We start from the raw sequence: 19450 nt of genomic DNA, 5'->3' as shown, positions 1-19450 counted from the left end.
TAAAGCATAATATGATAACACAGTTCTTTCCCTGCTTTCTCAGTCCTCTAATATTGAGGCCCTTCTCGTTAACTGTTGAACTATTTCACAAGTCTGAGCAGAACAGACATTTGAGGACTTGCAGAAAAGGTGTGTCTATAGTCAAGCATCACAAGTCATGACCGGGTCACTGTTCCACTCCCTTGAGGCAGCTGCCTTCTTCTTTTGTACCCAACATGACTGATGGTGATAACATATAAAAGTTTCATAAAAACAAAAAATAAATATATATTTTTCTAAATTTGAGGCAAGGAGAGAGGCTTTCATTTTCTGCTCTGACAGCTCAGTTCTGACTCACACAGGAAGGGAAAGGGTTGGAGGAGGAGGTGGAGAATAAGGAGAAATTCTAGAAAGTTGCCTACACAAAAAAGGAACAAGCCAGCAGATATAAAGGTACAGAACATCTTTTAAAGCTAATGCTGCATCTGCTAGTTCTGTCTATAGTTGCTTCCTTAACTACATTCAGATCTGTGCTTTCTATAAAATGCAAATAAATTCTGCAATACTTGGAAAGACTGATCTTATGAGAGTAATTGTGAGACTGGCCTGGCTGTCTACAATTGGTTGGCACTTAGTATTGACACTGATTTCCATATTCCTAGGGTTTACAGGGTAACCAGGATCTTGTGGGAGAACCCAGCACTGCTGACCACTGTGGCCTTTACTCAGGTCTCAGTCTGCTCCCTTTCAGGCCTTCTTTTCTCCTAAAGATCCCAGGGATTTAGCCTGGTTCTTCTCTTCTTTGGAAGATTCCTTCTCTGTAATGAAATGAATGGTACAGACAAAAAGTGTAATTGCCCTCTCTCTCTCTACTTTAATAGCTCCTCTGAGTTTTTTTGTTTGTTTGTTTGTTTTTTATTTGTCTGGTTTTTGTTTTGTTTTGAACGATGAATCATTTTTAAAATGATAATATGTTGTAGAACTCCAACAGAAATTTGTGGATTATAATGTTACAAGGGGTATAGAAAGCACCGCAAACAAATTGTTTAAAGACATAAGCACAATTTCATTGTTTTAAAATATCATGTAAGTGTATCACAGAACAACCACAAACTCAATAATAAGCAATATTAAAACAACAAAAGCATTTTCAAATCAGTAAAAGCCAAAGTTCTCGCAAGGATTTATGTAGCCATACCTGATGGACTTCCCCATCCTTACCTCTACCCCTGCCACCCTCTGAGTCTCCACCTGGAAGGCTCCCCTGCCCCAATATTGACAGGGCAAGCTCCCCCATTTCCTTCAGGACTCAATTGGCCCCTTCTTTGTGACAAAGTGAAAAATGGCCGGCTGGCAGTTAAACTATTAAGAGGGAATGGAATAGAGAGCCCAGAAATAAACCCACGCACCTATGGCCAATTAATCTATGACAAAGGAAGCAAAATATACAATGGAGAAAAGACACTTCAACAAGTGGTGCTGGGAAAACTGGACAGCTATATGCAAAACAATGAGATTAGAACATTTCCTCACACCATATACAAAAATAAACTCAAAATGGATTCAAGACCTAAATGTAAGACCTGAAACCATAAAACTCCTAGAAGAGAACATAGGCAGAACATTCTTTGACATAAATCATAGTAATATATACATATATTTTTAGATCTGTCTCCAAAGGCAAAGGAAACAAAAGCAAAAAAAGGGGAGGGGGAATCTAGTTACACTTAAAAGCTTTTGCACAGCAAAGGACATCACTGACAAAATAAAAAGACAACCTATGGAATGGGGAAAAATATTTACAAATGATATGACTGGCAAGGTTTTGTTGCCTTTCTCCTGAAAACCTTCCAATGGCTTCTTATCTTGGTCAGAAGAAATAGCAGAGTCGTTACAATTGGCCCCCAAGGCACCTCTAGGACTTCATGTTCTACCACTCTCCACCACGTGCATTCTGTTTCAGCCATGCTGACCGAATTTCGCTTACTAGAACCTACTAAGAATATTCCTGCCTCAGGACCTTTGCATTTGCTATTCTCTCATCTCAGAATACTCCTTCCCCAGTATCCACATGGCTCTGAGTCACCTCCTTTTTGTTTGTGCTCCGGTGTCACTTCATCAGAGAGTCCTTTCCTGATTACCTTGTACATAACATAGCACCCACCTTCTTTATCCCTTTAGTTTTTTATTGCTCTTCATAGCACTTTCCATTACCTCATTTTTTAATTTATGCATGGTGTTTCTTCCCGTTAGAATGTAAGCAGGAGAAGAGGGCTCCTGTTTGGCTACTATACCCCTAGTGTCTTAATAATGCTAGGCATCTTAGCAATAAAAATAAAATGTACAGTAAGATTACTTCGCAGCAGGCACACCGCTAAGGGCTTTACACGTAGCATATAATTTCTTTTCATCTGTAGAGCCTATGTTTTCCGTGCTAGGCGCAGAGAGTGGCGGCCCTGCAAGAGCCCCTGGGGCAGAGCCGGGGGCAGCCGCTAGGAGACCGGGCGGGTGCGGCCTGCAGGTGTAGCTGGTAATCGACTCCGCCGGGGAGGAGGCCGCAGGGCGCCGCACCTCTGGGTCCATGGCGCATGCTCCGCTTCAGCAGAGGACCCTCTCAGGAGCGGCGGCGGCGCTAGGCCTGGGCGGTGTCTCCGCGGCACTTCCCGGCGGCCGGCTGCTCTGATTGGGGGCGCTGGTAGCCGGAGGCGGGAGCTGGCCCTGGCGTCCAGCCGTCACCGCCTCCTCCAGGTCCCAGCCGGGGACCCAGCCCCGCGAGCTGGCACTGCGGCTGTGGACAGCGGCCCGGGAGGATTGCTCCAGGTGAGTGCCGGCCCCGTTGCGCTGCCAGGTGCGGGTGCCGCAGCTTCGGCTTCCCCCCACGGGCTCTGAGGCCAGGGCCCCGCACCGCTTCCAAGGCTCATTCCAGCCGGCCCTGAGCCTCCGCACGCCGGCAGGACTCTCTGCGCTGGTCTCCGGCGCGTCTTACCTGGAGCACCTGTGGATGCCTCTTCTGCAGGTGGTCGCCCGAGGCATCTCGCGGTGACCCAGGAATTGAGGGCTGTCTTGAATTTGCCTGCTCTTTCCCAGGTGCCCCCGGGTTTCCTGGGCAGGCGCGGTCACCTCTGGGCTGCAGCGACACCCAGGATTTCTGATTCCCAGCTTCCCTCACCTCCTTCCTCCTTGTCCTTTACTCCTATTAACTCCCCCAGGCAGCCTGCAGACCACTCTAACTTGTTAGTCAAGGTGTGGTCGATAACGGTTTGCCATCGGTCCTGGTGGATATCTTGGCGATACTATTTAACCAGGTGGCATTTTGCTTCCAGTACTTAACTTGGGTGAGGCTCAGTTTCCTGGAAAAAGGACTTAACGGTACTGCAGAGAGTTGGCGGAGGCGTAATTAACATAGTAGGTCGGAAGCGCTGCCTGCGGAAGTCTGGAGCACAGCAGGAGATTAAATGGGAGCGGAAATTATTAGTGGTGGTGTTATTATTAGAAAGCTGAATGACAAGCTGCTTTGGAGCTTTTCTTCAGCCACTGAACTCTGGACTGCCCCAATCCCATTTTTCAAAATCTGTCTTGTGCATCCACACTTTGCTAGGTCCTGGGGGTTCAGAGTCGACTCAGATGCTGGCTCTGCCCTTGGGCTGGGGTAGAATGAAGACAGACAAGTACTTAATTGGATTGTTACAGTATAAAAAGGGTTGAGATAAAAGTTGCTAAGAGAGCCCAGCAAAGCACATTGCATGCATCCTGGAGGAGGCTTTTTCTCTTTTGAACTTCTCAATCCTCATCCTTATGACAATTACTGGACGAGTAGGTTGAAAAACTAGTGTTTTGTTGGAAGGAAAAATCAGCTGGGTGACATTTCCAGTTGAGTGGCTTCAGCTGTTATCTTCCTGGAGCTTCCATTGTGGACAGCTGGTCCAGGTCCCGGAGGATAGGCCTGAGTGGAAACGCAGGTACTGCCAGAGGCTTCACTGTTTCAAATTGTGGTTACAGACTTTCACTTTTCTTTTCAATATACTCCTTATTCCCGAGTAATAATGGGCTTTTGGAAGGTTATATTTATAATAAAAGGTAGCCCGGAACTGTACAGCCCTTCCCAACCACTGTAGAGAAATACAAACTTATGAGTAAGCACAGTGGGCTTGCTTTGCCAGTAGAGACTCAAGATAACATCCCCTCCTGTCTAGAATTTCCAGGTTCACCACTGCTGGGAGAAATCACTGTAGCACCATCAAGAGATGCACCGACAGAAGGGAGTCAGTTCACTTTTGCAATCTTCTGAGAACCAATTTCTTAAGACTTGTGGAATACTCAGTTTAAGCCCAAGACTTAAAAACAGCTGTATTAAAAAAAAAACAGCTGTATTGTATTACTGACGTACAATAGCAGGGCATATTTAGAATGTACAATTTTATGTTTTGATATGTATACACATGTGAAACTGTGATACGTTCAATATCATTAACCTGTTCATCACCCCCAAAAGATTTCCCTTTGCAATGCTTAGCTCCTGGCCCTCGTCTCCCCAGGCAGCCATTGATCTGCTTTACGTCAATAGAGATAAGGTTGCATTTTCTAGAGTTTTATAGACATGAAATCGTACATATTTATTTATATGGTCTGGCTTCTTTCACTCACCATAATTGTTTTGAGATTCATCCATGTTATTTTATGTGCATTCCTTTTTATTGCTGAGTAGTGTGTATATATCACAATATGTTGACCCATTCACCCATTAGGGGCATTTGGGTTTTTCCAGTGTTTGGCTGTTGCACAAGTCTTTGTATGGGTATACACTCATGCATCTTTTTGAATGATTATATTTATTTTAAAAAATGTGGGAGGCCTGGGCTGTTGTCCCAGCTTTGCCTCTAACCATCTGGGTGTCCTTGGAAGAGTCACTTCATTTTGCCCTTAACATCCATCTTCAAGGTCTTTGCTACAGTATGATTTTGTGCCATCACTGCCAGAGACTAGATGGTCTTTGGTGATGGCTGGAGGGTCTCAGAAGCAAAGAGGGGTGGTCTTCTTTCCCTCTATTGCTCTTGCAAGCTCTCTTTTCTTTCATTACACTTTTTCCCTTGGGTGTAATTTTATGCACGAAGGGAAGTGAATAGCTAGTGGGAGCAAGAACTCATTATCGCTGAACTTAAAAGTGTTTAAATTACAATTAGGAAAAGGTGGGAGGTTAACAGGCTCTGGAATTTGGGGGATCTTCCTTTTTCTCAACCTATTCTCTTCTGAGTCCTTCTTTCTGCTATTTCTCTGGGAACATTATGTTTAACCACCTGGTGAGGAGGTGAGTGGGTGTTCTGGGCTCCAAATGTCACATATTAACTGGGGGTGGCGGGTGGGAGGTTTCCCAGTAAAAGAGAATTCCTCGATTTTTGCTTCGAGGTATGGCTTGAGTCATTTGTTCTATATTTGCCCTTTACCTAACTTTTACCTGACCTAAACCTGGTTCAGAACTTTGTATGGGAGCATTATTTACTAACATAATTTTGTGTAGTAAAACTTTGTGTAGACAAGTAACAGCAGACTGTTTTATACAGAATGAAAATGTGGCTCTGGTGTTCGGTGGTCTGTTTGGTCCTTGGGACCCTGCATTCCGAGGTATCCAGAGGGAAGCTGGCACCTGTGGATCCTGAAACAAATATGAATGTGGTAAGTTTCTCAAAGTCATCTGTTTTTAAAAACGCATCTGTGATCAATGTTAATTATTTTCTGAAATCCAGTTATGTAGCTACACGAAGCCACAAACTCTATTCTCTTTATATCACATTATGTTTTTCCTGTTCTCCGAATCTTAGATTCAGCTAGCTGGACTTTACCTAAAAGGTAATGTGTATTTTACAAACCTCATTTGCTGTTAAAACATATACTTCTTAGTAAGATAAGTGATATTTTTATACATTCATTTCATTTTTAAGTCTCACTGAATTTGTTTAAACAACAATAAAAAAAAGTGTCAAAACTTTGAAAGAATGTTAATACTCAATGTGCTGAATAAGGACGGATTACCAATGTCCATAGTTCAATACAAAAATCAAAGTATCTGAAAAAAAATTTGTTAGAATAAGCAAAAATAGTCCCTCGAGTAATGAAAACATTTCAAAGTTATTAATCTTAAGTAAACAATTAAATCTGGCGATACCTTATTTAGGCATAAAATATCAGGAAAGTACATGTTGCTACAGAAAACAGCAGCTTTAAAACAGATGATGCAGTGACGCAACTGAAGAATCAGGCAACCTTGGAGATGGAGATAAATTTATAGTCAGCCAAGAGAGTATGACCTGATATCTGGGTCTTAAGGTTACATTTTATTTCTTGTCCCAGATCTTTTCTTTTTAAGTTTTTTTAAAATTGAAAGCATTTTTATTTTAAAATTTTTTTCCTGTAAGAATGATAAACTTAAATCCTTTCAAGTGTTTGTGGTAGAGAGAATAATGAGTACTTATTTACACTAAGTCTTCTGGATAATTGAGTTATCCATATGCCACTGAGCTCCCAATTAACAATTGCCCCATGGATTAATTGGTACAAACTGTTATGTATAAAATAGATAAACGAGGATATGTTGTACAACACAGGGAATGTAGCCAATATTTTATAATAACTATAAATGGAATTTAACCTTTAAAAATTGTGAATCACTGTGTTGCACACCTGAAACATATAATATTGTACATCAGCTATAACCTCAGTTTAAAAAAAAAGAAAACAAAAAACAATTGCCCCATGGATCTTTCCCTATGGAGTAGCGAATTTGATCATAATTCCTTACTTTTCCTCTTTTCCCTCCAGTTTTATTGAGATATAATTGACATATAACATTGTATTAGTTTAAGGTGTACAACATAATGATTTGCACTATGTATATATTGTAAAATGATTACCACAATCATTTAATTAATTTATTTATTTAACATCTTTATTGGAATATAATTGCTTTACAATGGTGTGTTCGTTTCTGCTTTATAACAAAGTGAATCAGCTATACATATACATATATCCCCATATCTCCTCCCTCTTGTGTCTCCCTCCCACCCTCCCTATCCCACCCCTATTTACAATAGCCAGGACATGGAAGCAACCTAAGCGTCCATCGACAGATGAATGGATAAAGAAGATGTGGCACATATATACAATGGAACATTACTCAGCCATAAAAAGAAACGCAGTTGAGTTATTTGTAGTGAGGTGGATGGACCTAGAGTCTGTCATACAGAGTGAAGTAAGTCAGAAAGAGAAAAACAAATAGCGTATGCTATCACAATCATTTTTTCTTTTCTTGTTCAACTCTACCTTGACATTCTAGTGTAGTTTTATTGGTCCATTGGTTAAAAACAGATTAATACTTTTTATGCTTCATTTCCCAGGATGGGGTCTCTTAAAACAAGGAAAATGGTAGATTACAGTATTACCTGGCATATTTAGAAAAGAAAGAAAGAAGTGTTTATTTGTACCTGGGAGCCAGGATGGAAACAAAGAAGCCCAAAGCTATGGTAAAATAAAACACACTTGGTGTAGAACATGTTAAAGTGGTTTAGCTGAACATCTATGAGTAGAACACAGAGGTAAAACAAGGGGAGGATTTACTTTTGCGATGGGATGTTGGCTGCTAGATTGAGCAGACTGCAATTTCAGTAACAATTCATTTCTTAAGGAAAACCTGGAGAATGTCATCGACACTTTGTCTTCTCCTTTGCTCCACAGAGTGAAATTATCTCTCACTGGGGATTCCCTAGTGAGGAACACCTAGTTGTGACAGAAGATGGATATATTCTTTGCCTTAACCGAATCCCCCACGGGAGGAAGAACCATTCTGACAGAGGTATGGGTGTTTTCTGTGGTGAGAAAGGAAAGCTCTGAAAATTTAACAGCATTGCTGGAATTTCGTTCTTTTTTTATGTCAGTAACCAAGTTCAGATTTAACTTGAAAATATTGAAATGGGATTATTTTTTAGACCAAAGTACTCAACATGTTACATTTATGCAAGGTGTATAAAAAACACTTCTTCGGGCTTCCCTGGTGGCGCAATGGTTGAGAATCTGCCTGCCAATGCAGGGGACATGGGTTCGAGCCCTGGTCTGGGAGGATCCCACATGCCACAGAGCAACTAGCCCCGTGAGCCACAGTTACTGAGCCTGCGCATCTGGAGCCTGTGCTCTGCAACAAGAGAGGCCGCGATAGTGAGAGGCCCGCGCACGGCGTTGAGGAGTGGCCCCCACTTGCTGCAACTAGAGAAAGCCCTCGCACAGAAACGAAGAGCCAACACAGCCATAAATAAATAAATAAATTTTTTTTTAAAAAAGGCAAAATTCCTTTAAAAAAAAACACTTCTTCTTTTAAAGAAATAAGGACAAGGGTCATCTAATTTCATATTTCGCTTAAAGTTTCGAAGGTCAGGTTTGTTTGAGGATATGCTAAAATCTCTGCTTTCTTTGTTATAAGGAAGCATTTCATTTAATAAAATGGTTTGAGCATTAAGTAGAGAGCTCTTGCTGTTTGAAAATTACTTAATTTTTTGAATAGGTAATGTATTCCCATAGTTCAAAAATCAAAGAGAATAAAAAGATACACAGTGAAATACCTCCCTCCCATCTCATTCTCCACCTCCCCAGTTTTTTATGTATCTTTCCAAAATCTCTTTATTTTAAATTTCTTTATCTCTAAAAAAATCTCTTTAGAAGCAAACATAAATTATTATTTTTCCTTGCTTCCCTTTTAATATAAAATGTGGCTTATAATGCACATTCTTTTGTTCCTTGAATTTTTTACTTAATATTTTGGAGATTTTTCCATACAGTACAGAGAGCACTTCATCATTTATCTCTGCTGATACATAGTATTCCACTGTATAACTGTACCATGATTTATTTAACAAGTGTCCTATTGACGGGCATTTAGACTATTTCTAGTCTTCGATTAACAAATATTGCTGCTGTAAGTAACCTTGTATGTGTGCAAGTTTATTTATAAGATACATTTTCAGAAATAGAAATTTTGGGTCAGAGGATGTATGGATTTGTGATTTTGACAGATATTGTTAAATTGCTTTTCATGTGGTCTTGTTCTGGTAATTACTCTCATAAGCAATATATGAAAGTTCTTATAGTTTTGGCTTAAAATATATACATATTTTTTCTTATAACTCAAGCAAAACTGTGGTTTCCAATGCGGATTGAGGAATTTCTAGATAGATTACTTGAAATTGTTAGATATCAGAATAAGGATCTGATCCTTAGTCAATCATCTCTCCAGATGTAGCTTATTTTTTTTCTTTTAACATTTTCTGATTTTAGAAACTTAGGATATTAAGGTGAGATTAAGGTAATTGGATAACTGTCTCTTCTTCAATTAAAATTTTATGTGAGTACAAAATTTTTATTCAAAGCAAACTTAAAAGCCCTCTGTGTTAATGTGAGCTTTGTATCATTATCTGTTTTTCTCTTAATATAATCTGATTTATCCATGTTGTTCTGCCATAAATTCTAGCTATAATGAGCCTTTCAGTAATGTTACCTGGTCAAGACAGCCAATGCTGTTTTTGAAATTTAATTTCTAACTCTTGAGAGTTTTATGATTTACAGATACTCTTAAAAGCATGTTACAAAATGAGCAATGAGTTACAGCAAGGGCTTCTATTTTTTCTTCTGCTCAAGACACACAAAACATATTTTATTTCAGAGTGAACATATGATCTTGATTTCCTTCCCTTTTTTAAAAAGAAGTAAACCCTGTGTACAGATTTCGGATACCATATAAAGAAAAATAGGTATTGATATTATTTCTCTTAAAAGTGGTTAGTTGACTAATAATTAGTAGTGTGAGCCATTGTTAAAAAATGCAGGGAACCACAGTAAAAACATGCTTAGAGAATGTGCCTCCTCTTCTTTTTCTATATCCACCTCTAGGCTTCTCTTTCCTACAGCAATTAAAGCATATAGTGCCAGATGCCCTATGGTATGTATCTCAGCCACTGCAGGTGAAGGTGCCTGGGAAGTGAGCATCCTTTTTTTTTTTTTGCGGTACGCGGGCCTCTCACTGTTGTGGCCTGTCCCATTGTGGAGCACAGCCTCCGGACGCGCAGGCTCAGCGGCCATGGCTCACGGGCCCAGCCGCTCGGCAGCATGTGGGATCTCCCCGGACCAGGGCACGAACCTGTGTCCCCTGCATTGGCAGGCGGACTCTCAACCACTGCGCCACCAGGGAAGCCCTCACCACACAGCTTTAAACTAAGGTTCCACAAGGAATGTGGTACCTATAAATAAATAACGGAGGTGACATCGGCAAGATGGCAGAATAGGAGATCCCCAGCTCTAGCCCCCGCACAGAAACTCCAACTTAGCAACTATCCACAGACAAGAATGCCTTTGTTAGCACCCCTGAACCCAGGGGTAAGGTTACAGCATCACAGAAGAACACAAAAACTGAGAAAAACTACATTAAGAAGGGTAAGAGGAATAGCTTCACTTCATCCTTGATAAACGAATAATGTTTTAACGTATCTTGTAATGACTTATAAATAGTACAGATGTACGGCATTATTTTCTTAAAAGCATTAATTTCTTAAAAGATAAGCAGACTGAATTTCCCTATTCCTGTTTTGAAATTCTTTCTCTCTCTCAGGTTCTAAGCTTAATTTCAGATGGCCAAGTAAATGGTCACAAGAGCATAAGGTACGATGGTGGCCTGGCGAAGAGAAGAAAGGGCTGAACTGAAGCCTTATAACAGGGGAGCCTAGAGAGGACCTGACAGCTCCTCCAGGATGGGAGTCAAGAGTGACTATGCAGTTTCTGGTCTAGGTCCAGGAGGACAAGGGTGTGATTAATAGAGAGGGAGTCAGGAGAGGAAGGGGCATGGATGAGCTGGGTTCCATGTTGGGTGTGAAGGATTGTGTGTATTCTTTTTTTCTATCTGGCTTAAATAAGCCAAATTAGTACCACTGACAACACTGCTCCTGAATGGGACTGAAGGACAGTGCGGAGCCTCAGCTCCGTGCTCTGCCTTGGACCATGGAAATGCAAACCATCAGAGAAACACCTATGCAGTTTTCAGGAGAATCACAAATTCCTTTAGATAACTAAGTCACTTGTCACAGATTTCCTCCAAAACTCGTCTCTGAGCTTAGCTCACAGCAGGTGTTATATACATACCACTGATCCTCTACAGGGAGGCCTCGGCAGAACAGAGGAAAAGGGTGGGGACTTAATGCTATCACCAGACTTGGTTTAGAGTGCATTCAGTCTGTTCCCCATTCTGAAAACCAAGGGTATCCACTGCCTCAATCCACACACCCCTGCCAATAAATGAATGAATATAGAATATAACCCGTAGAACCAGAGAGTGATAAAGACTAATGGGGAACTTTGAGATCATCCCAGCCAATCGACTGTTTTTACAGATGAAGAATCCAAGGCCCACAGAGGAGAAAGCACAGAAGTATTTAGGGGCAGGCAGAATTCTCCTGATTCTTCTTCCTACCACCTGAGAGCAAATCAAAAAGGATGCTTGGGCTTCCCTGGTGGCGCAGTGGTTGAGAGTGCGCCTGCCGATGCAGGGGACACGGGTTCGTGCCCTGGTTCGTGCCCGTGTACCGCAGGAAAAAAAAAAAAGCTGTGTGGTGAGCATCTTTCAGTCCTGTCTCAGTGACCCCCTCTGATTGTATGTAGAGCCTCACTTGGGGATCACTGGAAGTTTTTTATGATCACAGGACTTGGCCACATGGCTCCTCTACCCATGCCAACTGCTCTCTTTTCTGCCAACCTCCCTGTTCTCATCCATCTTACGCAGTTTTGCAGGATTAAGCTTCGTAGAGCGCAGGTATAATTATATGATATGGCCACTCAGCAATCTTCATGAGCCTCTTAAATGAAGATAACACCATTCCTTAATATTTTGTCCTAGCTGTTGTCTTTACTGTTCACCCTCATTTTATACAGCAGTGGACCTTTGAAGTTCACCATGGATATGTGCAAGAACTTCATGATTCCTCAAACTAGTGATTACAGTTATGGGCCATGATGTCTACGGTGACTTCCTCTGTAGAATGGGATAGAATATCTCTTTCGCAAGGTTTTTGAGGAGTGCTTGAGAACCACTGGTTGCCAGCTGTGTTTACCCATCATCTAAGAAACATTTATCATTTATCAACTGCACAGGTTTTAATTGGCACCATAGCCAAATTGCAAATGGTATAACTGAAGTTGTATCTGTGATAAGTATCAAAGAACTGTTCTCTCACATGCTGAAATCCAAATGAGTTATTTCCCTTTTGCTAAATCCTCCCTGGGCCTCAGCTGGTGACACACCCTCTGGATTGGTGTTCACTCTACCCACCATCTTTATTTCTATGCATTCCTAAAAACATTTTTTTTTCTGTCCTTCCAGCCCCACCCAGCTTAACTGCCAACTCTCCATGCTGCTTGAGCATGAAGGAGACACACTTCCTCCAAACTCCCAGATGCCTTGCTAACACCCCTCCTGAGGTGTTTTTCTTCCTCTGCTTCGGGGTTAACTCATGTGTGTACTTCTCTCTCCCCGCCATCCCTCCCTGCAACCACTCTTTGAAGGCAGAGGCTGTGTCTTTGTCACCTCTGTGTTCCTCACAGCAACCAGCAGCACCAGGTTGCCTGCGTGGGTGGCCTAATTAAGAGATATATCGGGCAGTCTTCAGAATTGGGATTCTGAAGTGCATGAAGGCAATGGATCCTCTCTCTAGTAAAATAAAATAGACACTTGTGCACACACAAATTTTATATTAAGATGCAGAGGGTGTGTGGACTCAGTAAAGAATCCCGATTTATTTTTATTTTAAAAAATTTTCTTTATTGAAGTAGAGTTGATTTACCGTGTCGTGCCAGTCTCTGCTGTGCAGCACAGTGACTCAGTTATACACACAGAGACATTCTTTTTTCAGATTCTTTTCCATTATGGTTTATCACAAGATACTGAATATAGTTCCCTGTGCTCTACAGTAGGTCCTTGTTGTTTATCCATTCTAAATGTGATAGTTTGCATCTGCCAACCCCGAAGTCCCAGTCCATCCCTCTCCCTCCCCTTCTCCCCCTTGGCAACCACAAGTCTGTTCTCTATGTCTATGAGTCTGTTTCTGTTTTGTAGACAGGTTCATTTGTGCCATATTTTAGATTCCACATATAAGTGACATCATATGGTATTTGTCTTCCTCTTTCTGACTTACTTCACTTAGTATGATAATCTCTAGTCGCATCCATGTTGCTGCAAATGGCATTATTTCATTCTTTTTTATTCCATTGTATATATGTACCACATCTTCTTTATCCATTCACCTGTCGATGGACATTTAGGTTGTTTCCACGTTTTGGCTATTGTGAACAGTGCCGCTGTGAACATAGGGGTGCATGTATCTTTTTGAATTATAGTTTTGTCCGGGTATATTCCCAGGAGTGGGATTGCTGGGTCATATGGTAATTCTATTTTTAGTTTTCTGAGGAACCTCCATACTGTTTTCCATAGTGGCTCTACCAATTTACATTCCCACCAAGAGTGTAGGAGGGTTCCCTTTTCTCCACACCCTCTCCAGCACTTGTTATTTGTAGACTTTTTAATGACGGGCATTCTGACCGGTGTGAGGTGGTACCTCATTGTGGTTTTGATTTGCATTTCTCTAATAATTAGCGATGTTGAGCATCTTTTCATGTGCCTACTGGTCATCTGTATGTCTTCTTTGGAGAAATGTCTTATTAAGGTCTTCTGCCCATTTTTCAATTGGGTTGTTTGTTTTTTTGTTGTTGAGCTGTATGAGCTGTTTGTATATTTTGGAGATTAAGCCTTTGTCTATTGCATCATTTGCAAATATTCTCTCCCATTCCGTAGGTTGTCTTTTCATTTTTTTATGGTTTCCTTTGCTGTGCAAAAGCTTGTAAGTTCGATTAGGTCCCATTTGTTTATTTTTGTTTTTACTTCTATTGCCTTGGGAGACTGACGTAAGAAAACAGTGGTACAATTTATGTCAGAGAATGTTTTGCCTATGCTCTCTTCTAGGAGTTTTATGGTGTCATGTCTTGTGTTTAAGTCTTTAAGCCATTTTGAGTTTATTTTTGTGTGTGGTGTGAGGATGTGTTATAACTTCATCGATTTACATGAAGCTGTCCAGCTTTCCCAATACCACTTGCTGAAGAGACTGTCTTTTTCCCATTTTATAATCTTGCCTCCTTTGTCAAAGATTAATTGACCATAGGTGTGTGGGTTTATTTTTGGGCTCTCTGTTCTGTTCCATTGATCCATATGCCTGTTTTTGTACCAATACCACACTGTTTTAAAGAATCCCCTGATTTAGGCAATCCTTTGTCTGTCTGGTCAGACCTCTACTAATTAGGAAGCTTGAAATGTGTATTTAGAAAACTGTTAGTGACCTGTGGAGTGTATGTGGGCTGTTTCTCAGTGTTAAGCAAACTTCTCTATCAAGTGTTGAGCTACCCCTACTTTGCACTAACTCCAATAAGGGAATTGAAATTCAGAAATCCATCCTTTATAGGGAAGTGGTTATATTTTAATCTGCTCAGCCTTATTTCAGAAGGTCACGGGATGCTGGCACTAGAAGGATCTCAGAGTCCTGCCTGGGCCGGCAGTTTGGAGAAGTTGCATTTTTTTTTTTGCGGTACGCGGGCCTCTCACTGTTGTGGCCCCTCCCGTTGTGGAGCACAGGCTCCGGACACTCAGGCTCAGTGGCCATGGCTCACGGGCCCAGCCGCTCCGCGGCATGTGGGATCTTCCCAGACCAGGGCACGAACCCGTGTCCCCTGCATCGGCAGGCGGACTCTCAACCACTACGCCACCAGAGAAGCCCGAACTTGCATTTTTAACATAACTCTCTAGTGGATTCCAAGGGAAAATCCTTGGGTGTGGGAACCCAGGTTCTAGAGCAACACTCTCATTTTACTGGGCGTGACTGTTAGGTTCAAAGAGGGAAGGGGATTTGCTTTAGGTCAAAAGTTAGTGGCCCAGCCAGTTTGACTCCGGGTTCAGTGTCCTTTGAACTGGAGTGTGCGGCCTTACGTAGTAAGTATTGAGCAACTTGATCCTATGATAGTCAGCATATTTATTTGTTGGTTAAAACAAAGAAATAGAGAAAGGCCTTGCCTAAAATACATAAAATAGCAACAGTAACAGCGAGGCCGACTTACTTCTCCCTAACTAGGAAATAAACTGTAAAATAAAGCAATCATCAAAAAAAGCACCAACCGTGGAACATTTATGTCTGAAAAGCAGTATGTGTCTGATGGCCTGGTGAGTGAGTTCATTCTGGAGTGTGAGTAATTGCCTTCGTGCACAAACAGGGTTTTTGAACTTTGCCGTGGGGTTGCCCATTGAACTTTTTGAGTCATAATTGAAAATTCACAACGTGGCTTGTGAGTTAGGTTTCGGGGGGAAAGACCATCAGGCTATGGTTTAAAAAAAAACCTTGGTTTTGACTATACGTTTTAGGTTTCTGACCAATTTCTGGGTTTTCTGTTCTTCCCTTGTACGTTGTTCCTAAGGAAACCATTTCCTAAACGCAGTGCTCTAACAAGCTAAACAGAGGCTTTGATCAGCTGGGATGTAATTTCTCGCCTCCCAGTGGCACTGGACAGACGTAGGGCCATTAATCAGTGCCCGGGCTTGTTGACTCTAGCTCCCTGAGCTCACTCCCAGGCTCACTTGGACCTTGATGGTACACGGGGCAGGGGGCTGTATTCAGACCCTGTGTAACGGAGCATCACGAGGCAGCGTCAGCTGCACAGCACAGCTTGTCTCGTATTGGCCGGTGGGAGCTGGGGCTAAGAGTCAGAGTGGAAGGGAAGAGAGCGCTGTGCCTGGCACCCCTCCCTCCTCCAGTACTTCCTCCCTGCCTGCTGCCTAACCTCGATGTCGCTTCAGGGAGGAGTTCCCCAGCTCTCACACCTGCTCAGGCTGACCCCTGGCCACGTATTCTCATCGCTCTTTGTGTGTTTCCTTCATAGCACTTAAGACAGGTAAGACAATAAATAATAGCGTATTCTGTCAGGGGTGATGCTTATAACCTCGGTCCTCCCCACTAGACCATGAGCTCTCGGAGAGCCCAAACCTTTTCTGATTACTCGATGATCTCTCCCACCCAAGGCTTCAGTCTACCTGCTTCTACAGTCCTGGTCCTCCTGGGGACCGGGTTGACCAAAGCATCCGCACTTTCTAGTGTTCCTTGCCCAAGAGCACGTTGAATTAAGGATCCTCCTGAGCTCAGAGGCACCGTACCTCTGTTTGAAGGCAGGCTGTGGTAGCAGAGAAGGGCAGGGGAAGCAGAAAGGCAGTTTGGCATGGAGATAACAAGCAGTTTGGTGTCACGTAATCACATGGTTCCCTGTTCCACCATATACTAATTGTATTTACATCCTTGGGCAAATCATTTCTTTTTTCTATGCCTCAGGGTCCCTGTCTGTAACGTAGGAAGGATAACATAAATGGCGTAGTGCCATCCTGGGTACACAGTAAACTCTAATTAAGGCAGTGCCCTGGAAAGCGCACATGGTATATGTGGGGTGGGTATCTCTCTGTGTGTGTCAATATGCGCTGTTGGGTGTTTTTTTATTTCTTTCCTTCCTTTATTCCTTCATTATTGCTTTTATTCATCAAATTTGCCTGGAGCGAGCACCACGTGGCAGACTCAGCATTGGGCGCCACGGAGGCTGCAGTGAATGAGACGGACCGATTGCTGCCTTCTTGTTGCTTAGCGATCAAAGTGACCACCACTGCGGCTGGTGGGGTGAATGGCATCCCGAGGATGGGGTGTTTTTCTTCCCTGCTCTGTGATCCCGGCACTATTGTGTTTCCTTCTGCCGAGGGTCACCCCCTTTCCAGCAGGGTGACTGTGAAGTGTGAGTGCAGTGATCTGGGCAGTGGCAAGGTCTGCATGCCTTTCTGAACGCTTCCTGTGGTTGGGCCATGTGCTGCACTCTGTGTGAACTGTCACATGACTTGTCACACAGCTCTTGGATGTAAGGGTTCTTATTACCCCCTGTTACAGAGGAGGAAACCAAGGTTACAGAGGTTAATTAACTTGCTTATTATAAAGTAGCTGGTGGTTGGAGTAGAGGCAGGATTCCCATGGCTTGTGATGGCATGTCTGCCCCTTGGGCTCTTAGCACTGCAGCAATGTCTCTGATCAAGGGACAGCGTGCAAAGTGCTTGATTTAGATAACCTGCGTACCAGCTTCCATTGCTTAAGTTCCTGGTGATGAGTGCTTTGGAGATAAGCCTCTCCTTATTTCTCCCTCCAGTGAATATAAGGTGTTGTGGCCGAGCCTTCCCACTAATGTTATTTGTTGACAGTGTTTTGGGCTGTCTTTGAGGCCAATTCTTCACATTAGAATTAGACTACAGAAATTCACCCAGTCGTCCCCTGTTGTGGATAAATAAAAGTCTGCTCTTGATTATTCTGGAGTCGGAGGCCCTAGAGCTGCCTTCAGGGGCCTCTTGGATGCTGGCCAACCAGACCTTCGCGTCTGGTTGGCCTCTTCTCTGGGCCAGCCTGGTGCAGCAGAGGACTGGACATGCTCCCCTTTTAATGAATCCACTTTGAGCACAGCTATGGATGGGCTACGTCAGAAGAGCTGAGGGAACTTGCCGAAAATAAATATTTCCAGGCTCCGTCTCTGGACTTCCTGATTCCCTAAATCAGGACCAAGGGCAGAAATGTGCGTGGAGCGCCCCCAGATGATTTTGAGATGTAGCCACTTCTAGGAAATAGTGCTTGGCTTGATTTGAAGTGGCCACGTACAAACGGCATATTTATAAGCGCTCCCCCTGTCCCCTACCTCTTTATTTTTGAATGAAGTTTTCTTTAGAGTCGTGGTTACAAGCAAGGACTTTAGCATGTGGCTGACTTGGGTTTCAATTCTGGCTCACTGCTTAGGTGATTGTTTCAGAGCAGGTTACCTATCCTCTCTCTCCGGGCATCAGTTACCTCATCTGTAACATGGGGGTGGATCTTAACAGCTCTCTTGGCAACAGTGTAATCCATGTGAAACGTGGTGCGTGATAGGTAGCTGTTACTGACGAATAGTAATAATAACAACAAATCCACCAGGTGCCACAATGCTGGCTAGAGTTTGTCTTAAGTAGTCGGGGCAGATTCAGGAAGCCCGCTGGGCCCTGGCTCTTTGGGTGATCGACAGCCTATCTTTGGCGTGGTTGAACCAGCCCTTGGACTTTGGCTTTGTGCAGTCCCATGGATGGCTGCAGGGAGGTCTAAAGTGAGGGGTGATCCCGACTTTGCATTACTCAGTATGGGGTGCCAGGGATGTGTGTGCACCATAAGTCAGGTCCTTGTTGCCATTTTGTCTAGAACCTGCCTTTGCAGAAGGAGATGGGGGGCCCTTATGCCACTTACAGCCCATCTTCTAAGCTTTTCTAGAAGATTTTAGGTCATGCAGGCTCCTGCAAAACTAGCAAGCAGCCAGGTCTCTCTCTTCTTCAGGCCCAGGAGACATCCTGCCCGCCTCTGAGTCCTGGTTTGGGATTGGTGGCTGTGCAACTCTGCACGGGTTACTTAGCCACACTGCCTCAGAGTCCTTATCTGAAAAATGGGGGTGAAAACTCGTCCCCAAATGTATTAGTTTCCTACTGCTGCTGTAACAAACTACCATGAACTTAGTGGCTGAAAACAGCATAAATTTATTACCTTACTCTTCTGGAGGCCAGAAGTCTTAAGATCAAGGTGCTCGTAGGGCTGCCTTTTGGAGGCACTTGGGGAAGATCCATTCACTTGCCTTTTCCAGCATCTGGACGCTGCCCACATTCCTCGGCTTCTGGCCCCATCCTCCATCTTCAAAGCCAGTAGGGTAGCATTTTCCAGTCTCTCTCTGATTCTGACCCTCTTAGAAGGAGCCTTGTGATTACACTGGGCCCACCGGATAATCTCGGATGCTACCCCATCTCAAGATCCTTAATCCCGTCTGCCAAGTTCCTTTTGCCGTTAGCCTTTTCTCGGCTAAAGAATGCCACTTCATGTTGTCTTTCTTCACAGAGCTTGCGTTCTAGTAATGATTTATTACATTTGTACATTTTTTATTATTGTGAGTCACTCTTATTTATCAGCCATTGTACCATCCCCACTTTAGAAAAGGACATCGATACTCCAGAGAGATTGAGTAAATTCTAAAGGGTTACATATCCAGTAAGAACCAAAGTCTATTTCATGCCAACGCACTGATCTTTGTGATCTCCTCCTCTCTTCCTCCTTCTTTTGGTTCTTTGTTGGACCTCAGCTGATGTCTCACACCATTTTTGAGCAAGGTGGAGGCCTGTCCAGACACTGCCCTGGTAGAGAAGGCCAGTGCTTGGGAGGCAGGAGGAACTTGCCCGTGCACCCAGTCATCTTCCTCTTGTGAGGCTGTGGGCTCAGCAGATTCATTTTTGGAGGCTGAGTAATCCCCTCCTGGCTTCCACCCACGTTTGGCC

The 19450-nt window shown here is 43.1% G+C and overlaps 1 protein-coding gene across 1 annotated transcript in view; it reads left to right on the top strand.

Moving 5' to 3' along the window:
• Positions 1-2660: 2660 nt before the first annotated feature.
• LIPA (lipase A, lysosomal acid type) overlaps positions 2661-19450 on the top strand; it is a 35606-nt gene continuing 18816 nt past the window's right edge. The window contains exons 1-3 of the mRNA XM_060125406.1: positions 2661-2799; positions 5538-5649; positions 7705-7822. Coding sequence (XP_059981389.1) covers positions 5539-5649; positions 7705-7822 — 229 coding nt within the window. The 5' untranslated portion in view covers positions 2661-2799; position 5538. The remainder of the gene's footprint in view (positions 2800-5537; positions 5650-7704; positions 7823-19450) is intronic.

Source organism: Lagenorhynchus albirostris, chromosome 16 (assembly GCF_949774975.1).
Source record: "Lagenorhynchus albirostris chromosome 16, mLagAlb1.1, whole genome shotgun sequence".
Classification (NCBI taxonomy): Eukaryota; Metazoa; Chordata; class Mammalia; order Artiodactyla; family Delphinidae; genus Lagenorhynchus; species Lagenorhynchus albirostris.
This window is presented reverse-complemented; position numbering and strand designations above follow the sequence as displayed.